Source organism: Malus sylvestris, chromosome 11, assembly GCF_916048215.2.
Source record: "Malus sylvestris chromosome 11, drMalSylv7.2, whole genome shotgun sequence".
In the NCBI taxonomy this organism is placed as follows: domain Eukaryota; kingdom Viridiplantae; phylum Streptophyta; class Magnoliopsida; order Rosales; family Rosaceae; genus Malus; species Malus sylvestris.
Window position 1 is genome coordinate 459569 of NC_062270.1, and position 24255 is coordinate 483823.

The window sequence follows — 24255 nt, forward strand, 5'->3', positions numbered from 1 at the left end:
ATAGATTTTACCACGATGGTTCAAATCCGAATTTTTTAACCACAGGATTATTATTCCGTATATATATCTCTCTCATGCAGTCGTTATCTTTGCAAGTAATTCTTTATTCAATTGGTTGTTATTTTTTGGTCTTGGTTTTTCAATTTTTATGCTTGCAGTTCAAAATTTCATACTCTTTTTTGTTTCCCTTCAGGTGGAAATGGAAATGGAAATGGAAATGGACATGGATATGGAAATGGTGAGGAGCAATCAGAGGAGATTGGGGTACTGCTGCATGAAAAATGCAAGGCTGATGGAGCTCCCCATCGAAATCCTTGACAACATCTATTTGAGGCTACCCATAAGCTGTCTTTTTACCCTTAGATGTGTCTCTAATACATCAAAGACCATAGTCGACCGCCCTTGCTTTGTTACACAGCACATGCGACATTTACTTTCGGCGCAATCTACTTTTGCTTCCGATCAGTTTATGCTTCTTGATTACCTTTTCTCTTACTCTTATCGTAGATTTGCCTTTACACCACTGAAATATGATGGCGTCAACGCTGCCTTGAAGAGAAGCGAAGATTGTGCAATCGTTTCTGATATTGTGTCCACAAAGATCGATGTTTCATATTCTTTGAGTTTTGTTTTCTACAACTTGTTTTTCTTTCAAGATCATGGCTATAGTCGTCGTCAACCGTACAAGAAGAAAGAAAGAAGTCCATGCTTCTTAGTCAATCCTTTAAAGGGAGAAGTTCTTCCACTCCCAACCACTGACATCGAATTTCCATATAGTTTTTATAGATCGTGCAAGGAATGGTATGGTATGGGATTTGATGATATAACCAGCACTTACAAGATTCTCCGTGTTTCTGGAGATGAAGATTCGACGGTATGTCAACTTAGGGCCCAAATTTATGTACTAGGTACCGGCTCGTGGCGAGAGATACCCTCAGTCCCTCCTCGTAATTTAAGCAACAACCATGCATTTGCACATGGAGACCAGCATTGGTTGCTTTATTTACCTGATCACTCAAGTTGTAATAATAGAAACGTACTCAGTATATGTTCTTTTGACTACAAGAAAGAGGAGTTTTACTCGACTATTCCTCTTCCCGAGCACATGCAAAGTAAGTATACTCCGCACTATCTGGTCCTTTTGTGTCTTCACTTGCTTAATCTTAAAGGATCTTTGGCCGTCGTGGACACTTTATCAGATGACTATATTGAGGTATGGGTGTTGAAGAACTATGATACAAAAGAGTGGAGGCTAGATTACAAGATAGAAAAAGCAACTGTCAGAGGCAAGCTTATTAACGTGACATGTTGTGAGTGGGAGTATGGCATATTCTTCACTTCACAAGAGATGTCAGAAAGTAATAGGATTACAATCTTTGTGGATTTTAGATGTGGCTCCATTAGTCATGTAAACTTATTTCCACCCAAGGGCTTATTGAATACAAGCATCTTGAGCTATAATGGGACCTTAATGTCCCTAAAAAATTATGGGAAATTGGTGAGACCTGACCCTACTACTGGAAGCATCAGTGTCTAGTAACGGGAAATTTGCCGGCATTGTTTGATGCAGCTGCAACTGCAAGGTAAGGAAAACTTGCGATGTTGACGTTTTTGTGGACCGTTCCATTGTAATGCTTTTATTGTTTTCCAGACTTGTGATTTGTTTTGTTTCTCATTTGATGTTGTGAGTGATGCAAACCATGGACAAGGAAAGGTTATAAATTAGACAAGTCTGCTTTAATTTATGTTTTATATAAAAACTGTGTTTTATATAATTGGATTTTGAAAGATAATTGATTATATAAGCAAAAGCTATGAACTATAAATTAAGAATTTCTTATAGATCTTCCAGAGAGAGCAACGTTTCAAACAATTTCATAGACCAAATAAAAAAAATGAAAAATACTGTCATGGAATTCGAAAACCACAGAAGAGCTTAAACCCTAAACCCTAAACCACAGAAGAGCCTTATCTGAGATGAAGAGTAAGGTCCGGTTCTGGTGGCACCCTGCAGATCTTCCAACCATAATGTGGCTGCTATGCGTCAAATTTGATGGGTCAAAGCTTGGCATGTCTTTAATGTCATCAGGCGGTAAGCTGGAAAAGTTTATCCTTAAGTAGTTCATTTTCAAGAACTTGTAGATCTTCCAACCATGATGTGGCTGCAGCCTTATTTTTCACCTTTTTAAGCTCCTCTTCCGCCTTTTCCAATTCCTTTTCAAGGGCTTTCTCACTCTCTTCAGTTAAGGATACAAGTTTCAGAGATGCTAGATACTCTGGATTGGCTTCGAAACCTTGATGTTTTATATATTTCACCAAATCATCTTTCTTCTGCATGTTGTCCTTTGATAGAATGATGTTTCCCTGACGGTATCTCTTAACAAAATGAAGCTCCGTTCTCGCTTTCAAAGCCTTATCGGCGTGCTTCTTTTGAAGATTTGTCTGCATGCATGATAGAAAATCAGTTAACAGATAGCAAAACATCAATTCTCACCAATCTAGTCTCATATCGTTCAATTCCAAAAATGAACTCACCAATCTGCTCTTGTATTTGTCAATTCCATATTTATAAAATTCCTGAAGAACTGCAGTCACGATAAAAAAATTAAAATCAGGTTATATACGTTTTTACAGCAAATACAAAATAATAATAGTAATAATAATGTTATGTCATGCTCTGTTTTGGAGTACTATAGAGCTTAAGCCGGCCGTCTTCGTCAAACAAGACCATGTTCGAAGTCTTTATTTTCTTTCCAAGTTTGAACTTTTTTTCCAAACCCTCTTGCTCGGCTTCCCTAAGTTGTTTACCAGACAGCTTGACACGGATGTCTATTGGACTCGTATCATCTCCGTATTTTTTGTACCCCTGGAGCATGTATTACTGTTTTATTAGAAACTGAAAATAATCATAAAATTACAAACCAAATTTTGATGTTAACTTTTGTCAGGAAAATTTTACCTTAATGAAAGGATCTTTGGCCTCTGCATTGTGTTCGGCCACTGAATTAAGAAATTTCAAATACTTGTCCGTCCACTTATGGATTGGCAACTCTGTAATCTTTAACATTCCGTTGCTTTCTTGTATGCACCCGTAAGAAGTGTAGTCGCGGTCACCCGATTGGCTACCCTCAATCCTTCCACGAAAACCTTTATACCACGGGCACATTTCCACCGGCAGTTTTTCCATGTTCCCTTCGTAGGCAATTAAATGCATCATGTTCTTGATGATGTGTATTGGGTGGTAATTGGGGACATTGGTACTCCACCCAACTCCAATTCCTTCACAACCATTCACAAGGACCATGGGTATTATTGGAAAATACCTACATGGCAAACAAAAAAATCATCCCAAAGAAAACAATTTCAATAATTTACCACCAAAACTTTTAAAGAAGGAAGGAAGAGTAATGTTAGTAAAAATATTGAAACAACCTACGTACCTTCCAATTTTAACTTCTTCTTTGCCTCGTTCATCTGAGCTTTCATTATCAAGGAAAATCAATCTTGTAATACGAGAAAGCTCAATATGTAGATAACGAGGTGCTGATTGGTCTTCACCCCCCTAAAAGTAGAAAGGAAAAAGGAACATATGTGTGTAAAACAAAAGATTGTCATGGAATTTAAGAGTTACATTACGCATGATGAACGTCATTCAAGCTTGTTCAATAAGTGACATTTTTACCTGGCCTCGTGTTCCATAATTGCCATTGTTGCTTCCCACATAATTTCGAGTCATTCCCATAATTATGCTGGCGACATTACTTGAACTATGGTGATCGACAGACTTAGAAAACGTTTCCAATTTTGTTATTCCAATTAACTTATTCTTCAAAGCGCAGAACAAAATCTTCCTTTGACCAGGTTTCAATCCATCAGCTATTGATGGAATCGTCCTTTTCAGAGCAACAATGCAATACTTAATATACATTTTGTTAAAAAAGTCAGTATAGTTTTTATGCATCTCCTCATCCTCATCGTCGTGATTTCCTCATCCTCATCCTCATCATTAACTTGGTTACAATCGAGCAATGGGGTATCACTATTACATATGGCAGAATTGACCAAACTTAACGACTTAAGTGTAAAAATGGCTAAAAACTTAATTTTCATTCCTACAAGTCAATTGTACAGCTATGGAAGGGAAAATACAAATCAATCACTTATAACAATATAACGCCTAATCTAATTCCTTTGAAGGTATGGATTGTGATCGTGATCACGATTCAATTTTAACATTACGTCCAATAAATTTGGTGAGATTATCCTGCATCATAAAGAAAAATCCTCTGCATTTGCATACAATACACAAAATAAATCCCTTGAAAAATACAATAATAGAAAACAACTACGATAACACCTCTAAGGGTGCGTAGCCCAAGTGAATAAAAAAAATGCCTAAAGCGAGCGGCTTAGTGAGTATAATGAAGCTAGTATAATCATATAACATATTATATACTATTTAATGCACATATTAATGTATGCAACATTGCTCAAATAAAAAGTTATTTGACTAAACGAATCAACACCACTCCACGTACCAAAGGAGAGCTAAATTTTTATTTGTCATTTTAAATATTTGGCGTCTTTTATGGTCAATTCAATAAAGGACATATGCATCCAACAAAAGAAAAATAAATGATAAGCACACAATCTACGTAATCTTTCACACATCTCTTAATTTTGACTTTTATTTTTTATAATTTATTCAATTTAGTTGTTAAAAAATAAAAAGTAACGTGCAAGAAGATAAAAATGGTTCGAAAATAATTTTACAAACAAATACAGGGCATAGTGGAAAAGTAATTTTCTTTTAATTTAGTGGGTGGGGCATGTGACCTTTTCTCACCAAAAAATAAAAAAATAAAAAATTGTGGGCGGGAAGAGTAACAGTCGGAGTATAAACAGAAACTCCGAAGAGAACGAGTGCGCTTGGGCCTTCAGCAACCGTGACTTTAGCAGTCTCGACGACTGTCTCACGAAATTCACCACCGCCGGTACGCCGCCGTGGTTGCTCGTCAGAGCACCAAAACGTCCAGAGCCAAAGCCCGCACCTTCTCTCTGACGCTCTCACCGGTTATGCGAGGCAAGGTATTAATCTCAAACTTGACAAGTATATGCTTTGCATTCTGCAATACGCCTCTTGTCTTTGGCTTTGTTTCCGTTGTGTCTCCAAAAATTTTAGTAATTTTACACTCCGTTAAGTAGTTCACTCGCTGTTTACATTTCGAATGCAGTGTAACTGTTTGTGAAAAGTTGCGAGTGGCAGGTGGGTTGGAGACTTTCGAGTTTCCAGTTCATTTTTTTAGATGAATTATGGTGCTGAGGTGTAGTGGGAGGCACTGAGTCTGAGGGGGAAGATGCTTAATCGGTTAAGTCGGCTGTTGCTTTTGCACTGCTGCTCCGAGGCCATGGCTATTTGTAGGTTTGGGCAATCCCGGCGATAAGTACCAAGGAACTAGGCACAATGTACTATTCCAGATTATACTTTTAGTGGCTACAATTTGAGATTTTTAGTTTTTGTGTTTGTTGTTTCGATAACAAGTTTCAGATTCTCGTTTTTTTGTTTGAAGCAGGCGGGGTTTTAGATGATTGATGCGTTTGCTGGTTCGCAGGGCATTGCATTGAACACGGTCCAGTGCAAAGCTATACTTGGGCAAGGCATGTAAATCTTCGCGGATGTTACTTTGTTTATTGTCATTTTTCGTGTTTGTTTGTGAAGTTCAGGGAAGCTTGTTATTTCAGGTTTCGTGGGTGAAGTTCTGGTTTTTCTTGCAAAGCCTCAAATTGAAATGAATTTGAGAGGTGAATCTGTAAATGACCGATATACTTTCTTTTAACATCTGACGGAATTATGTTGTTGTACTTCTATTTGGAAAGGTTATTCATTTATCTAGCCTTGCTATTTATGTTTATTATTGCCACTGGGATTTCAATGAATATACTGAGATGGTATTTGTTCTGTGCATTTCATTCCTGCTAGCACACTTCCAAACCCATTCGCAATTCCTTCTTGAATTTAACTACTTCACTTTTGTATGTTAGAGGCTTAGAGCTATTAATGCTACTGGTTATGTGACTAATGTGACTAGAAGAGATATCAGTGCATGGTTTAACTTGTACCTCTCTTTTGTTAAACTACAGACAGGACCCCCTTGCTGCTTATTATAAGCTCTCTCTCAATCGCGTGCTTGTGGTACTTTCTTCTTCTGGCCTAAAGTTTTTTTGTATGTAGAGCATCTTTGTATAGCTTTATAGTATTTGTTTATTCATTCTTCTATGTAGTTTCATGATGATATGTCCTCACCGTGTGGGGTACTTCGTCTTTACCCAAATGGAGGTCATGTAGACCACAGTGTGGGGTATGATCAATTTTTTTACTTTCGAGTTTTAAGCAGTTATGCATCTATGTGATAAGCAATTATGAAAAGTGTCTTGCCAAAAATGTTAGAACCTGCCTAGACACTGGTGTTTACGTTGGTTATAATTAAGTAGAAGAATCGTTGGTGAACTAATTATATAGGAGCTGCATAGTAGGATGGCTCTTTTGTTATTACTAGACCATCACTACTTCTACCCTGAAGAATAAAGACCATGATTATGCGGTGTTACCAGAATTATTATGGTCAAGCTTCCCTTTTTCAGGCTTATCAACTAATTAAGCACTTGTATAATTACTGAAAATGTATTAATTTTCATCTCCATCTTGCATGGCATTTCAATTTTGCGTTTTTCTGCTTTCAAACTTAAGGAGAATATGTGGAAGACCGGTACATATCACTGGATTTTGTTTTGTTATTCAGGCTTCAGGCTGAAGAGTGTGATCTATCACTTTCGAGGGAACGGAGAATTTCCTCGGCCAGTTTGAATTTCCAAATTTCATGAGTTTGAATGATCTCTTCCCAGTACTTGAAAGCATGTTGAATATCTTGCCAGGTATCGGGACGCCTCTTGGTCAAATGGATCCAAAAGCATTCTTGCTGCAAAAATTTAATGCAACAGCTCAAAGACGAGTGATTATATGGTGGTGGTGTTTTTGTCTCAAATAACATTTCTTACGTTCAAGACATCCATATTCTTAGTTTGTTTCTCCGACTGTATAACAACAATCACCAGATGGCTTAAAATTTATAAAATGTGTATTTTGAATGATTCTACCACCGTTTGCTTGTTATTTACCGATTCAATTGTGGATAAGACGTTAATTAAGGAGGTGGTACTAGTATTGATGGTGCGCCTCTTTAACTAGATTGATTATGCTCTGAGTTGAAGCATCTCGCACTTTCTAAAGGTTTCTAAAAAAGTGCGAGATGCTTCAACTCGGAGCAGAAATCCAAGCACCTGAGATTAGAAACATTGCCAACATGAATTTATACAGTAGCGTTTGTAAATGAGTAAATGGTTTGGCTTTCGGGATAACTCTTGGGTTGTGATTGCATCCAAGTATTATCCTTTGTTTTGAGATTGTTGTGATAATATGTGGATGGCCCACATGAATAGTTTGTTACTATTTATGCACAGTATTTTCACTATTCATTTGTGGAAAATTTGTAAAGTGAATAGTGCTTTCTTTTGTTTATATATTTGAAGAAGAGAAGAAGAGTTGGGTGACTTACGGAAGAGGAAGAGAGCGAGAGAGGAAAGAAGAGGAAGAAGAGAAAATGAGGGGTAGATTAAAGAGAGTTATCTTTGTACTCCTATTATTCTAGATTATAATGAAAGCACCACTGCTGCCCCGAGGACGTACTCCAGTCACACTGACTGTAGAGGAACCTCGTAAATTTTGTGTCTTGTTTCATTTATTCCACTACACCCACCGTCGATTTTACAACACGTTATCAGCACGAGAAGCTCTCATGTCGGTGGAAAGCACTACTTACCTCTCACATCTATCGGCTGGAATCTCACAGATAAGAAAATCTTTTCATTTCATTCTCATATCTCTAAATGACTAATTTTCTTAAAGTAAATATACATGTGGTTATATAAGTATTGTCATTATTATTGGCAGAAAATCCGACGATCATATGAGCTTTGAAACTTCAACTTCCAGTGCTCATACAGAAACCATTCCTTCATAAAAGTTGTTCCTTATCCTCTCTCCCATAACATACCAAAATTCCAGAACCATCCAACGGTTAAATCATTCCATATCTTAGAAATAATACTACAGACTCAAAATCCGCAGAAAATTTGGCAGCCATGTAAATAGCCACTGAACTCCAACTTCCTGACATCCGATTGAAATACTTTCTTCTTGAAAGTTGTTTGTCCGCCTAGTACCTAGAACATATCCAAATTTCAGAAATTGTCAACGGTGCGATCGTCGTAGATGACTGAAACTTCAACTCAGCTTCCATTTCCGCAGAAAACTGGACAGCCATCTTATGAGTACCAAACCTTCATTTTCAGAAGCTCAGCTCGAAACTGTTTCTTCACGAAAGTTGTTTGGTATCTTCTTATCCATATCATACTAAATTTTGAGTTAAATCTAACGGTTTGATCTTCTTATAAGTGGCAGACAAAGAAAAGTGTGATTATTTTGAGTAGTTGGAAAGAAAGAAAAATATACATATATAAATTGAAAAAGGGAGCAAATGGATGGTGTGTCGGTTGGACTATTTAAAGAAAACAAAAAGGTTTTGGAAGTGAGTTGCACCATTCTGAAAAAAAAAAAATAAAAAAAAAATAAAAAAATTGGAAAGGTGGATTTTTGGTGCATGATGTTGTCACAAAAGGAGAAAAGAACAAATATTATTGGATGGTACACAGCACCATGTGAATGAATAAGAAACGAAAATATATATTTATTTATGTGAATGGTGTTGGCTTAAAACACTTTCACAAGCTCTATTTATTTAAAGCAATTTATTTACAGTGGGTAGAATTATTACCCTTTGCTTTAAAGCTTTGATATTTATGTGCATGGTGTTGGTTTAAAGCCCATGTCACAAGTTCTATTTACTTTAAAGCAATTTATTTATCATGGACGGTTTTACCACCTACTGCTTTAAGTTTTGATTTATGTGAATGGTGCTGAATTAAAGCCCTTGTCACAAGCTTTATTTACTTAAATGCAATTTATTTACTATGGTTGGAATTACCGCCTATTGCTTTAATTTATTTATTGTACTTATCTTTTGTTACTATGAGTATATACAGGACCTGAAGTTCCTTGATCAGATCAGAACCTGCAGTTTCTTGATCCTCATCATATAAAATGATTGGACCCGAAGTTCCATCATACAAAAGGATCTGGCATGAAGTCCCTTGATCCTGAAGATCAGGACATGAAGTTCCTAGATGAGTACCGTAAGTTTGAAGTGCCGCAGTGCCTTAACTTAATTGTAATAAAACCCATAAGAGTCTCAGTTTACAGACTATTAAATAAGGACCAGAAGTTCCTTATGTCCATACTCAAAATGGTTTAGCAGAAGCCTTTATTAAGCGAATGAAATTGATTTCTCGTGCTCTGCTCATGAAAACGAAATTGCCAATTTTCTACATGGGGACATGTAAACTTTACATGATGCATTATTAATTCGGTTGAGACATGTTACCGACCATCAATACTTCTCAGTACAACTCGGGTTTGGAACCAACCAAACATTATACATTTACGAGTTTTTGGTTGTGTTGTCTATGTGCCTGTAAGACTGCCACAACGTACTGAAATGAGGCATCATTGCAGATTAGGCATTGATGTTGAACACCATCTATCATTCAATATTTGGAATTCTTGATTGGGGATATGTTTACCGCATGGTTTGCGGACTGTCATTTTGATAAGACAATTTTCCTGACATTAGGGGGAGAAAATAAGACCGTTCCAGAAGAACGAAGAGAATTTGTCTTATTTTGATTCACGAAGTAATCAATATGAAAATGAAGTAAGAATAATTGAATGATGCAACAAAAGTGATGAAATCACATATACTTACTGCAAATGTGCCTACAAGAATTGATGTCTCTGTTGGACAAAAAATAATGAGACAGTAAATGATTTATCTGTTGCACGCCTGAAACGTGGCAGATTTTTAGACTCAAAAGGTTCAGTTATTCGAAAGAATAATAATATGGCACTACTGAACTATTGCATTCCCGAAGCATAACTGTTGCATGCCAGAAGCATGACAGTCGCCGTATGGATACACGTCCCAGATATGATAATCCACAGACATGGGAATATTGATGTCTCATGCATGAAGCATGATTGACGTATAGGTTCTAAATGACTCAACTCTTGGAAGTGGAGATTAAAATCCAAGCTCTATAACGCTCAAGAAGAGGTTATGATCCGCATTCTCTAAACTATGACTATCCTGGAAGAGATAATGTAATGCCCTTGAAGAGGCAATGGATATCCAAAGAAATGAAAAGCTTTTATGCATGCGCATGCACATGAGAATATGGGATCACGGATTGATGATAACCAATGGTAATTTTGGTTTTTACAAGTAGCTACTAAATTCATCAATGAGCTGTGTTAATATTGAGTCACGTTCTTTTGTTCGTCGACAAAAGAAAAATTATTGGCCAAAAATGGAGAAAGGCAATTCCATTACAATTTTGTAAGAACGTAGGCAAATGAACCTATATATATTTGAATACAATACAAATAGCCAAAAGATGTTGAACCAAGAAGGTTACATATGGGCATTTGTAATACAGTGTAATACACTCACATAATATGACACAAGGTTACTAATTGAAACCTGAAATTATACTCTTGTAAACGAGTTCATATAAATGGAGAATTATATACGAAGGGTTGTGAGTCGCCCACATTATATCTCCATAAGTAAATCCCTCAAGTATACATGAGAGCAAATTGCTCTGTATAAATTCCAAAGGAAAATGTGTCATGAAATGTAGAAAATCCCTGAAGGATTTAAATTGCTTGAAGTAAGCCCCCGAAGGGTAAAACATAAAATATGTACTCAATATCAATGGATGATATAAATTGCCTTAGTGAGTACTATCATTATGATATTGTTGCAACATACTAAAATCTCTTGCAAGAGTCAATGACATTAAATTATAACTCTTGAAGAGTTGATGATATTAAATTGGGACTCCTGAAGAGTCTAGAAAAATTATAAAGTGTTGAAGGAATTATTGTCTCGAGCTGCAGATCGAACAATCTACCAACACGAATCTTATCCATGATATTTATGATATTAAAAGAATCATATGGATTGAAGATTATGAGTTGAATACTCATATGATGAAGACACTAAGAATAATCATTTATCTTCGTGAGGGTAAAGATAAATTAATATTTGGTCCAGAAGTACCACATCTTAGTGAAGTATATGCTTTATTGTATTTGGCACAATACATTGAATGAAATAAAGCTTATTTATTAATATCTCCAAGAAATTACAGATATATACATACACATGAGTTAAAACAAACAAACAGGATGGAGCCTTCACAAAGGTTGCTCATGTGAAGCCTCAGTACTCGGAAGTACCCCAGAAGGGGGAGGCACTGGAGATTGATCATGTGGCACCCCAGTACTTAGCAAAACACCAGAAGGGGAAGGCATCAGTTGCTTTCGGAATCTAGCAACGAACCTCTGGTGATCACTTTGAATCCGACTTTCGGATTCCTGCAGTTGGACGAGCTATCTTTTCATGCTCGTAGAGTAACTATTTGCAAGCACGTGTAACACCCTATTCTCGTGCTTGAGCCCTCTGATATCTTGTTTAAGACTTGCCACCTCCGCCATCAATGATTCAACTTGGCGAGTTTGAGCAAGTAGGCGTTGGCCCATATTGGACACAGAGCCAGCACACTGAACACTGAGAGCCAAGGAGTCTTGAACGGCCGACTCTTCAGACCGTTCTGAAAGGATCTTGTTATCCCTTGGAGTGAGAAGATTCCTAGCTACCACAGTAGCAGTTATGTTATTCTTCATCACAGAGTCCCCAACCGTAAGAGGACCATTAGAAGATGAGAAGGACGGGCGCCATATATTATCCTGACCATGCTCATCTGTATCACTCCTAAGACTCAAATCTAAGCAAATGTTAGATGGGCAAGTCATTTTTCAGAAATGATGAAGGAAAAACAGAGGTCAAATAAAATTTCAGAAGTGCAAGATAGAGGAAATTTCTACAGGCAGCAACTTTCTGAGCATACTCTTGAACACAATTGATGTCTCTATAAAAGAAGAGGCAGCAGAGCCACTTGTTCAAAGATCGAAGAGGCACCGCTCTCCGAATTTCAAAAGCCAGATTTTCCTGAATAAAGTTCGTTGGCATTTTTCAGACGTAATCCCAACTTTTTCAGATGTCGCGTGCAATTTTGTCAAAGATCTCTGACAAAGTTGAAACCGCGTAAATCTTACTGTTCTATTTACACCACAGTTGCTGACAAGAGTAAAAGCACAGCACCACCACTTGCTATTGGGAAATCTCTATATATGTCGATCTCTGTTCTTCATAACAAGGCAGACCCGCAACTCTGCAAGAATACCTAACTCTTCCTCATCTCCGAGAATGCATCTTCAACATAGCATCTGGAAATACTCAGTTTTCTTCCTCTCCGAGAATACCTCTTCAAACATGTCACACCAGAGCAAGATTATCACATATCTTCAGGGACCAGAGCAAGATTATCTCATATCATGCAATCTCCCTGTCCTTTCCTTTGTCCATGTTCTTGCCTGCAAAGACAAGGATAAAGAAAGCAATATGTCGGAACCTCCACTCAAACTCCCGGTAAGGAACCGACTGCCTGGAACCTTTCCTGATTGCTTACCTAGTGTTGCTCTCGAGTAGTCATCTTCAACGGTTGGAGCTGGGTCTCCAGTCACCAAGAAGTGATGAACCATTCAAATGCAAGGGTTTGCATTCCACTCCTGCATCAGGGGACAAATCCTACAAGAGAAGATGCCACACATGCATGGGGGAAAACCAGGGAAAATACTACTGAAGCCAGGGGAGCAAGTAAGGAAAGTGAAAATGATACATTGAAGCATGTGGAGACAAGTGCAATGAACACGTGTTGATTCATCCCCAACTAAGCCGAAGAACACTTGTCACGTGAAGCTCCTCATGGTCCAATTTCATTCAAGATCAAGCCTCGAAGGTCCTTGAAGAAATCACAAGTCCGATTCAAGATCAAGTGTCCACCACCCTTGAATCAAATTCCGCTCCAGATAAAAGGAGTAAATTCAGATCTTCGATGCTAGTCTAGCAGAAAGTCCTCTAGCCCAGTTCAAGAAAAAGCCTGTGGAAAGTTAACAACAAGTAAAGCACCTCTTTCGGCAACTCTCCCCGCTAAGAGACTGAAGCAGAATGATCAGTGATCAGCCTAAATGATTTGAAATCAGGGGGAGATACTCATCAGGGGGAGCATCCAAAAACAGATCAAGATTTTAACAAATCAATCGAAGACTTATGGCCATCCAAGGGGGAGTGTTGTGATAATATGTGGATGGCCCACATGAATAGTTTGTTACTATTTATGCACAGTATTTTCACTATTCATTTGTGGAAAATTTGTAAAGTGAATAGTGCTTTCTTTTGTTTATATATTTGAAGAAGAGAAGAAGAGTTGGGTGACTTACGGAAGAGGAAGAGAGCGAGAGAGGAAAGAAGAGGAAGAAGAGAAAATGAGGGGTAGATTAAAGAGAGTTATCTTTGTACTCCTATTATTCTAGATTATAATGAAAGCACCACTGCTGCCCCGAGGACGTACTCCAGTCACACTGACTGTAGAGGAACCTCGTAAATTTTGTGTCTTGTTTCATTTATTCCACTACACCCACCGTCGATTTTACAACAGAGATGATTTTTTTTACTATAAATGCGACCCATCAACTTTAAATTTCATCCGTGAAGGTAGAGAAACTTGATCTCAGATCCATCATTTCTCAAAGTTTTGCTGGGGAGTGGGAAGCAGAAAGTCTCAGCGTCTCTGTCTCTTGATTGGGGGTTGGGATCAGGTGTGTATGCGGTGCATGATTTAATCGTGAACAGAGAAAAATCCAGATCGTTGATTATGCGAAGACTTGAGAGTGGCACGGGCTGGTTATAATTTTTATTTAAATTTTTCTTCTGAAAAAATAATATAGAAAATAAAAGAAAAAGGTGGCTGAGTGCTCTCCGGGTCCCACCTTGAACCATCCTCGCTGTCCTTTGCTGCTTCACTTCATGATACGAACTCCCACACTCCCACGCGCATTCAACTAAGGTTAGTCTGAAAGTATAAACAAAAAAGCAAAAGGTTGAATGTTAGTAAGTAATTAAGATGATTAACTCATGCATTCGAGGTTTTCTGTTCAAAAAGTGAGTAAATTGATTGAAATCAATGACTGAAAGTCGTCATATAAGTGCACAAGTCACTATTATTTTTTCATAATTCAACTAATAAGAAAATTATAAATATAAAAACTATGCAAAACTATTAGATATAAATTAAATGTAAGAACTCCAATACTATGAAACAATAAAAGTAAAAACATTGTGAGTGCACTAAGTTGAGAATAAAATTTTAAACTAAATTTTGTAAATAGTTGTTAATAATTTAATTATTACTTAACTGTGGTTGATTAACATTCTTATTTTCTATTAGTGAAACATCATTTGGTTTACAAATTTGTTTAAAAATTTGGTCTACTTAATATTATCATTTTTTAGGAAGGTGATCACGTAGTGAGTCCTGGTTTGGTACTAAGGTGATTTTATAAAAAATATGGGTATAAAAAAACTGAATTAAAAAAAATGTTTGGTAAACACATAAAAATAGCTTATTTTAACAGTTTTGAATAAAAAAAAGCTGATAACGTGAAGTAGCAAAAATGAACTTATTCTTACAATGTAACAGAAGTAGTTTTTTTTCAAAGTATAATAATACTAAACCAGGCCCTGAGACTCATCGAGTCATTCATTCAGTTCAACAACAAATCACTCAGCTACCTCCTCAACACGTGAGGCTTAATTAACCAAAAGCAGCAGACAGTGATATTTGTGTTTGTGAGAGAGAGTGGAGCCAAAGAATATCACTCAGCTACCCCCACAATTAATATGGCACTAATAATGCGAGTGGTGTTAAAGCAATAGAGTGGTGCGTGAGAGTATATTTAGCTGCCTATTACAATATTATTACAACAAAACCCAGCACTGTGTGTTACGGCTCCCCATCTCTCATCTCTCTCTCTCTCTCTCTCTCTCTCTCTCTCTCTCTCTCTCTCTCTCTCTCTCTCTCTATCTCTCATCCCCCATCCTCACTACCAAACAAATTAAAGATGCAAAACTAAAATCTACCTACACACAAACGCAGCATCTTAAAACCTCACAGAAGTAAGAAAAACAAGATCAGGTTCTCAAGATATCAAACCTCCATTTGTATTCGCATTCGATCCACTCCTACTCAGAAGAAAAAAAAAACACTGAAAAAGCTTTACAATGAGGAACCCATCGTCTTCGTCGAAAGCAGCAGCAGCAGCAAGTGCTAAGATGCAAACGACGATAACAGCGTCGTCCTCGTCGAGCAAGGCGGCTGGGATTGCTGGAGGGACCAAGACGCCGTGTTGCGCAAAGGTGGGTTTGAAGAGAGGGCCTTGGACTCCCGAAGAGGACGAGCTGCTGGCAAATTACATCAAGAAAGAAGGGGAGGGACGGTGGCGGACACTTCCCAAGCGGGCTGGGTTGCTCCGCTGCGGTAAGAGCTGCCGCCTCCGCTGGATGAACTATCTCCGCCCTTCTGTCAAGCGCGGCCAGATCGCCCCCGATGAAGAAGATCTCATCCTTCGCCTCCATCGCCTTCTGGGCAATCGGTACATTTACACACACACAACATTTGTTAGATTTCAGAGAAACTAATTTGTTGCGATTTTCTTCGACAAACAATATCCATATATCCACCCTACAATTTTATCACCATTTTATTACAAGTTTGGGTTTAGGGTTTCACTGTTGATATCCATTATATAAAATTTAGGGTTTAATTAATTTGGATGTGTGCAGGTGGTCTTTGATAGCTGGGAGGATTCCAGGCCGTACAGACAATGAGATAAAGAACTACTGGAACACACACCTGAGCAAGAAGCTGATAAGCCAAGGCATAGATCCCAGAACCCACAAGCCTCTCAATCCAGATCATCACTCTGCTGCTGATGATGCCGACGTGGACAACACAAACAAATCAACTGCTGTTGCTTCTTCTTCCAAAGCCAATGATCGGTTCTCAAACCCTAACCCTAGTCCCCCTTCTGATCGTCTTGTCCATAAAGAAGGGGATCCAAATAACAGCCGTAATGATGGAAACATCGCAATTGCTGATCATGATCTGGGCACTATAGTCCATGGCTTTGCAAATATGATCACGTCCATCAACAATCCCGATGCTTCTTCTTCGGCCGCGGCAACGGGTACTTTGAGTTTGAGGAGCAACAACAGCCACGGTGGAGTACTACTTGGGGGAGGAGGAAATGAAGAGGACGACGTCTTCTCTTCGTTTCTGAATTCGTTGATCAATGAGGATCCATTTCCTGGACAACACCAATTGCAACAAGTACTGCAGAATGGGAATGTTAGTGCACACGCAGCTGCTGCTCGTTCCGAGAACCTTCCTTTGATTACTATGACTAGTACTACGGCGCCATCAACATTTGGCTGGGAGTCTGCTGTGCTCATGTCTTCTGCTTTCATCCAAAATGATCACCAGAGCGTTAATGATCAAACGGAGTAGCAGCTAGCCACCTGTTTGATTGATCAGTCGCACTGTGCATGTTGAACAAGCAATGCGGTTGCTTAATTAGTTAATTTATATGTAGAAATTAGTCCTAGCTAGGGTTTGAAATATCATATGAAATGTGATTTTGTGTGTGCTATCTCTATTCTTAATTATTCGACTACCCCAACATCGCTCTACGAATGGGGGCGTATATCAATGTATTGTCGATCACGTTTGTAATATCATCTATCTATCTATATATGTTACCGGTATTGTAAAACAAACATAAATTTGATCAATGTTAATTAATTTGTATTTAGAAGTATATAGAGTAATTTATGCGTGAATCAATTTCATGTTTAATACATCTACCACATTTATCACTTTGCATACATATATAGGGTTTGTAAGGATGACAAATGCACAAAAGAGCCCCGTGGTTATAATTTAAACACTTTGCATGCATACATCCATACAGTGTAAGATGCTTAATTAAAGTTAATCTTCATGGAAGGAAATTATATATCTGTTCATTCTTTCTAAAGTGTGATATTCACCGCATGCACAACTTCATGGAGGGGGATCGACATGTTAATTCAATGAAGAAGAAGATGCAAAATATCCCGAAAGTTCTTAAAACATTGAAGCTTTCACTTTACATTCATGATCAATATTGGGACTTAATCTATTCTTTGATGTTTATATCTCATATATATACTAACTAGAAACTAATGATATATGACAATCAGATATACATATATAGATGACATGAACATATAAAAATCTTCTTTTCTTAAATCCCAAATAAATCTTGTACTAATGTTTTTTGGTATATCTGCTTTCATTTTGTGCACAAGCGTGGTAAATATTTGACATCTTTCTGAAATCTTATTACATGTATGATACATCTGGGAGATAAAAGACTAGTTCTACAACCATATTTTAAACAAATTGATCGTTGAGGGTAAGTATGAAAAATGAGTAAATGAAGCTAGATATGATTCCAAAATACGTTACAGGGCAAAGATCTTGCGTGCATAAAAGGTTATAATCATTGTAGAAATTAAGATGTCACATTCACAATCTACATCATCAAAAACATTTGAGGCGATAACAAAAACACGAAACATAGTAGTGTTTATCATTTCCCTATACACGACTAGCTCCAAAAACTTAAACGGATAGGGTAGGGAATATTGCAACAATGTATCAAGGTTATAGACACAACTACTGATGTAAAATGAACAAGAGAAAGAGAAAGATTAAAAAGTTCTTATATATGAAAGATCAATGCATGGTATTAGTTAGAAATATGTTTTGGTGCAAACTTAAGTAGTGAGCACGTATTATTGCTTTCTGTTAGTAGAAGGTGAATAACCGTTTAATTTGAACATAAGTACTCAAACCTATTCATACATATACACCTTAGAAGACATTAATTTTATTAAAGGCTTGAAGTTCTAACCGTATATATAACTTTAAACTCAAGCTAGTTATACTACGAAAAATCTGGGGTTAATTAAGCCACTGTTACTGATTCCTAAAACCACTGATAGCTGTGGCCGTAGGCCAATTACCACAGGCCAGGCCACATACCAATATGAAAAGGAACTTAGCATATATAACCTTGTGATCAACTACTTTATGAATAATTCGTCAGTTTTCTATTCTGGTATGCATTTTTGTAGCCATTTGTCTATTTGAAACAGTGTGCATGTATTTTTGGGCATTAGTGTAACATCGTAATCTATCCCGTATTCATCTACGTGTTTGAGTGAAGTAGGTATTGTGAAGGTAACAGAGAGAACTAAAGATGGAAGCTATAGGAAACAAAAATGGCATTCAGAAAACACAGGTTGACGATTCTCAAAGCCTATAACATAGGGAGTTAAATATAAAGTGACAGTTAAATTGCCATGAGTTTGAGGGGTCGAGGGTATATTGATAGGCAAAGATGGTATTTGTTAAAGCAACACTCATATATATTTGAGAATTATTCTGTGGTACTGAAATATCTCTATCGTAGTAAAAATGCTAAATGCTAAATGGTTTGCAGCATGAACATTTCGAGAACAGTGTATTTTTGGGGTGTTCTAGAACATTTGGTATGCAGATTGTGTTTAGATAGAATTAGTACGCAGTATGTTAAGTCCACACACGATATATGTAGGTTCTCAGCAAACCCCAATTAATCGAGAAGCTATATAATTAAGTCATCGTGCAATATTATGCAATATGCGTACATGTCAAGGATGAAAGTCACTTACTCGTAGCAGAACATGATATAATTCTTCAATGTGTAGACTTGATCATCTGTGGAACAAGATTTTGTTGATTACTTTCAATCAGCCTCCCTCCCAACATTTCTGATGCGATCGTCGTGTGAGCTTCCTGCAGAACCATGCATGGAGAATAAAACGAAATCAGTGGAGTATACGCCCTAGATGCATATATGCATGTTAATCATATGCTGACCGTTGGATAACATCAACATGGTCGTTCTAATTATTTAAGATAGAAGATGGCTCACACACCTGGCTAATGGCTTATTGCACCCTATCTCCCTCTATGACATCTCGTATATTTTATCATAGCATGGACAATGCTAGGAGACCAAAATTTTAAATTAAATGATATGTCATCAATAAAAAATAAACACGTTAATCAACACAAAACCATAATCCAATCATCAACATTCACGTCATGTGGTTTACAAAATTTGATTTAGAAATTGAGTAATGATAGGGAGACAAATTTTGTAATAAACTTTTTTAGACCAAGTGACATGGAAGTTGATAATTGCATTAATACTTAAGCGTTGATAAATATGTTCATTTTTTATTGGTGAAACATCATTTAGTTTACAAAATATTTTTACAAATTTAGCCTACCTAGCATTACTTTTAGAATTTTGGTCTTCTTAACATTACCTTTTTTCATAATAGAGCAAGGACACGGCATGTTTACCCCTCACCGTCTCAAGGCTTACGCCTCGTTTTCTGAGACCCTGTATAACTTAACTTACATCTTCGCTTCTAAAAGCATATATTGTTTATAGATGTACAATAAATATTACAACAATTAAAATCCTAACTTTTCTTTTTGTTGATAAAAAGCCTAAATATTTTCACGAGCACCTCCTCTAAACATGTGGTTCACAAACTTCATGTCTTTTAATATGAGCTATAAAATTAGTTGGGTTGGGTTGTGTTTGGATGAGGGACTTACAAAGTATCAAGGCATTAAGGCTAAATTATAAAGAACAAAACTATGAACCATTACATAAATGCTATGTTTGCACAAGGATTTTCAAGTTATAAGATTAAAAGCCAAATTATAAAGAAAAAGATCACAAAATGTTGGATAGGAAGGATTAGCTAATCCATTCGTGGAATATATCATTTACAAATCTCTCTTACATGTCTTTGTAATGTTCTACGTACGGTACATTTCGTAATCCATTATATCCAACATTTTGTGATCATTCTCTTTACAATTTGGCTTTCAATCCCATGACTTGGAAATCCCTTACCCAAACTTTGCCAAAGGGTATAACAAATGCAACCCATGAGAATGACGCACACATATATATCTTCATAATAATTATGCAGTACTTTTTTAATCCTGTCGTTTTAGTCTATTTCTTCCTTATTTAACCTATATTCCTTGGGACTCACTCAAACACAGGGCATTTGATCCCTGTGTCGAGGCACATGGAAGCATTTTATTTCTACTATCCTATAATAATTTTTGAAGAATTCAACCAGGTGGAGTTGGAGCTCCAGCAAACTGGAAGGGAAGGAAACAGAAGCCTACCTTGGTATTGGGTATGTGGCCTGATTTTAACTGACATTGAATTCTAAATGGGCCGTTTAGCCCTAACAATAGTTGTTGGCTCCTAACTGTTGAGGACCATTATGGTGTGACCTTTTTTTTTGAAGTAGTTAGGTTTTCATCCTTATTTTTACTACTCTATTGATTAAAACTTTATTACTTTTCAATTTTTGATCAAGATCCTTTGTATTAATAATATCATTAATTATTTCAATAATAAAATATTTTTTATTTCTAAATATATTCATTTAATATTAAAAATGTTACAATTAGTATATTTATATTTATAGCTAAATTTTTTATCATATATTTTTATTTTTAGTTTGTACCCATTTTTAATTTGCAACCCTTTTTTAATTTGTACCAATTTTCCTTTCAGTTTTAATTTGTACCCATATATTAATTTCTTTTTGTGCCCATATTTTTTAAAGTTTTATTTGTATTGTACCCATATTTTTTTATTTATTTGTACCCATTTTTATTTTTGCTAAATGTACCCATTTTGAAGAATGTGCCCATGTTTTGATACAATAATTTTTTGGTTATTTTTTATGAATGTACCCATGTTTACACACACACACAATAGTATATTTATATTTTAATATTTTTAATCCCACAAATTATGGTTTTTTATTTAAAATATCATTACTATAAACAACTATAAATTTTAATTTTTAATTTAAAAAATATAGTAACGTACATAGAAATAAATTATCAATTAATTTCAGAGACTTGGATCAAAAATTGAAAACCAACAAGGTTTCAGTCAAAGACTGTTCATAACTAGGGACCGCATCCAAAGTCTCCCTTTTTTTTTTCTTTTCTTTTCTTTTCTTTTTTTTTAAAAAAAAAAATTTCCACCCCACCCACACCAGGCCTCGATCCTGGGACCTAATCTATCCCACCCCTTACCCATACCCTCACCCACACCCACACCACTAGGCTATTCCTAGTGGCTTCCATTGTGGTGTGACCTGAGTATCCCAAAATTGTTGCATCTGACCCTCCCCTTAAAGTTCAAACTACCAGTCTTCTGCGATTGGTAGATGGTTGACCTGTTGCATACCAATTCAGTGGATTCTACTGCAACTTGTTTGACTATTTAAAACTTATGTTCTCTCAATTTCTATTTCCTCATGATACACACACACACATATATATATATATATATATATATATATATATATATATATCTAACACTCCATTGATGTCCATGTCCGTGAACATTGATACAAGCGTATCAACTAACAATCTAAGCTAAGTTAGCGATTCGTGTTTGCTCTTTAGATCCTATATCTGCATAGTCAACTATTGGGTGGGAAAACTTCCAACAAAAAACGCGGTTTTATGATGATATTCTTTTTCATTGTTATTTACAGACTTGCAATTCAAGTGATTAAACAAATTTACTTTCACTACTCTATATTTGAGACCATTTGTACGAGTCTTCCTTCTCAACATGGCTTGTACAAGAAACAGTTTACAAATATTAGGGTCATTTTATTTTCTTAGCAAATTGCAGTTCTTTATCATTATTAACATGCATCAAGGTGTAATCTTAGCAAATTGCAGTTTACAAATTATTTTCTTGGGGTACTCTTCTAGGAGTAAAGGGTTAAAAAATTTATTCAAGTCAATTCCAATTCATGAAGAACATAAAAAAAGGAGTATCATCTTGTTTTTGTATTAAAATTCGTGGGGTCAAGGGCGAGAGATTTTTCAGTGTGCTGGGCACACGATCGTTATACCAGGTATAATAATACAATTACTTTAAAATTTAAAATTTTATTTTTAATCAATTGTATAATGATAGTAGGTGTACATGTTTGTATTCCTAGCACTTGAAATTTTTTTATCAAAGGCAACAAGCTTTGAGAATTTGTCTTATGGTGGGTCATAATTTCAAATGGGTCTTAAATGGGCACAATTAATGGTGCACTTTTTTCAAGCTATAATAACATTTTCTTTTTTCACAGGATAAATGGTTGAAAACAACCCAAAAATTATATTAAAAAAAAGTGAAAAAATAGCTCAATGCGTACTTTTATCATATGTGTGGTCGTGATATTGATTTTTTTAGTATGGAAAAATGATTCCAAAAAGGTGATAAAAATGTAATTCATATGGTAAAATGAGATTAAATATTTAGTTTCCATTCAAATATTTGGTACTAGAATGATGACATGAATTTCTTCTAATTGATAGGATTAACCAACCCTATATATGTATCCTTTTCGAACTATATTTCTTATCTAACATCGCATGGTGTGGCTTTTTCTCTTCCTAAATGCTAATGCAAATAAGTCTTCGAAATTTAAGAAAAACAAGGTAAATCCCACAAGAACTCTTAACCTCAAATCTTAAACTTCTTCAACCACCAAAGCAAACAAGAAGGAACATAGACGATGGAATGCGTCGCAAGAGTTTTCTCGTAGCTAAAAAAACATATAAACATGAAAAAACGGATAAAAGAGAGAAAACACAGTAGGAATTTGCTACAAATTTTGAGCCTCATTTAACTTAATGATGATATTAACGTTGTTGGGCAGGCAAGCTAACTGATATAATAAGCAAAAGCATACCATGTCCATGCATAATCCATCCAGCTTCTCAAAAAAGCACTTAACATTCACAAACTTGAAGAAAACAAGTATCATCACAAGATGAAAGCAAAACACCATTTAAACAGAAAACAAGAAGCAAAAGTTTTTCATGACTTACCGAAACATATTTGTCCTCGGAAACTGTACACGGTCTCCGTGGTTCGAGACCTCTTCGCCGAATGCATTGCTGCTCTACGAAGCTGACGCAATGATCAAATGGGGTCATGGAAATCTCAGTAACTTAAAATAAAGGTTGAAACTGGAAAAAGTTGTAAGAAAGAAACTTCGTGTTGTAGAAAGCTCTCTTACAATCATTTTTCTTTAAGCACCCAGTTTTTGCAGTTTTTGAGAGGGAAGTACACGCGTCTTTCAGGTGTTGCAGGCCAAAACTTGCAGCTCACTAGAGGCTAGAGCCATTGCAATGGGGGCTTATAGTTGGAATTGTATGTCTGGGATTTGACCGGTAGATTTTGTCTTGTTTACAAGAGGATTACCGGCTAGTATTTCTGAGCAAAATGTAAAACCCAACCAAACGTTCTAACCCAAAAGAAAAAGGTCAAGAGTGTTTTGTTAGACGGACCAAACTTTCTAGTCTAAACTTTTGCTGCCAAATTCTTACTTTTCCTTCTTCCATCCGCCTATCAGCTCAGAGTCTGTATCGGCATTTTTTTTTGAGATCCCACATTTTAACATGTGCTTGCAGTATTTTTGTGTACTACGTTGCAGGGATAAACCTATCTCTGCAGTTCTCAGCAGTCCGTACTAAACTGCTCGATTTGAGGATTTCGGTGCCGTAGAATTTAGTGCAATGAACTCTACACACTTGTCAAACACTTGCCTCAACATTTAATTCTAGATTCCATATGTGTACCTAACTTTCAAATATGTGCATGTGTTAACCTAACTAGGTTTTCGGCTAATGTAGCGATTGTTAGCTTGATATACATTATTGATTTATTCTCTAACAAGGTATTATCCTTCGAAGGGTTATACTTATTTCCATTGTGTATGTTCATCGTTTCGATCTCCAAAGGCATAATGGGGTTGGATGTGAGGGAGACTGTTAGTTTCATATACATTACTATCTCATTTCTTGACAATTTAAAAATTTTGGGCCTAATGGTTATTTAAT

At 36.4% G+C, this 24255-nt stretch overlaps 5 protein-coding genes and 1 long non-coding RNA gene across 8 annotated transcripts in view; 4 read left to right on the top strand and 2 right to left on the bottom strand.

Moving 5' to 3' along the window:
* The window catches only part of LOC126591595 (uncharacterized), a 44318-nt gene extending 39514 nt beyond the window's left edge, over positions 1-4804 (top strand). Inside the window, exon 6 of the transcript XR_007612437.1 lies at positions 4786-4804. The gene's annotated coding sequence lies outside the window, so the exon portion shown is untranslated. The remainder of the gene's footprint in view (positions 1-4785) is intronic.
* LOC126591572 (uncharacterized) overlaps positions 1-24255 on the top strand; it is a 41041-nt gene that overhangs the window by 1008 nt on the left and 15778 nt on the right. Inside the window, exon 2 of one of the 2 annotated variants that reach the window (XR_007612418.1) lies at positions 194-1714. Coding sequence is in view for 1 of the 2 variants with exons in the window: in XM_050257304.1 (XP_050113261.1) it covers positions 194-1537 (1344 nt within the window). In the remaining variant the exon portion in view is untranslated. Of the gene's footprint in view, positions 1-193; positions 1731-24255 lie in introns of those variants that run through there. The other variant, XM_050257304.1, reaches the window with a different exon arrangement.
* On the bottom strand, positions 2086-3357 carry LOC126588974 (DNA topoisomerase 2-like). Its single transcript, XM_050254142.1, has 4 exons — positions 2960-3357; positions 2677-2866; positions 2536-2585; positions 2086-2442 (listed from the first exon to the last, which is right to left on the bottom strand). The coding sequence occupies exons 1-4, from the start codon at positions 3302-3304 to the stop codon at positions 2086-2088; spliced, it is 942 nt and encodes a 313-aa protein (XP_050110099.1). The 5' UTR covers positions 3305-3357.
* LOC126591597 (peptidyl-tRNA hydrolase, mitochondrial-like) lies at positions 5665-7157 on the top strand. The gene is made up of 4 exons (XM_050257363.1): positions 5665-5877; positions 6142-6193; positions 6283-6359; positions 6801-7157. The coding sequence occupies exons 1-4, from the start codon at positions 5852-5854 to the stop codon at positions 6880-6882; spliced, it is 237 nt and encodes a 78-aa protein (XP_050113320.1). The 5' UTR covers positions 5665-5851; the 3' UTR covers positions 6883-7157.
* On the bottom strand, positions 14802-23587 carry LOC126591598 (uncharacterized). Of its 2 annotated transcripts, XR_007612440.1 has the most exons (5): positions 23433-23587; positions 23242-23323; positions 18954-19077; positions 16048-16733; positions 14802-15776 (listed from the first exon to the last, which is right to left on the bottom strand). It is a non-coding gene; the product is annotated as an uncharacterized LOC126591598 (long non-coding RNA). The 2 variants fall into 2 exon arrangements; XR_007612441.1 differs by having other exon boundaries at positions 23242-23545.
* Positions 15417-17008, top strand: LOC126591587 (transcription repressor MYB5-like). Its single transcript, XM_050257320.1, has 2 exons — positions 15417-15787; positions 15978-17008. Exons 1-2 carry the CDS (start codon positions 15417-15419, stop codon positions 16699-16701), a joined length of 1095 nt encoding a protein of 364 aa, XP_050113277.1. The 3' UTR covers positions 16702-17008.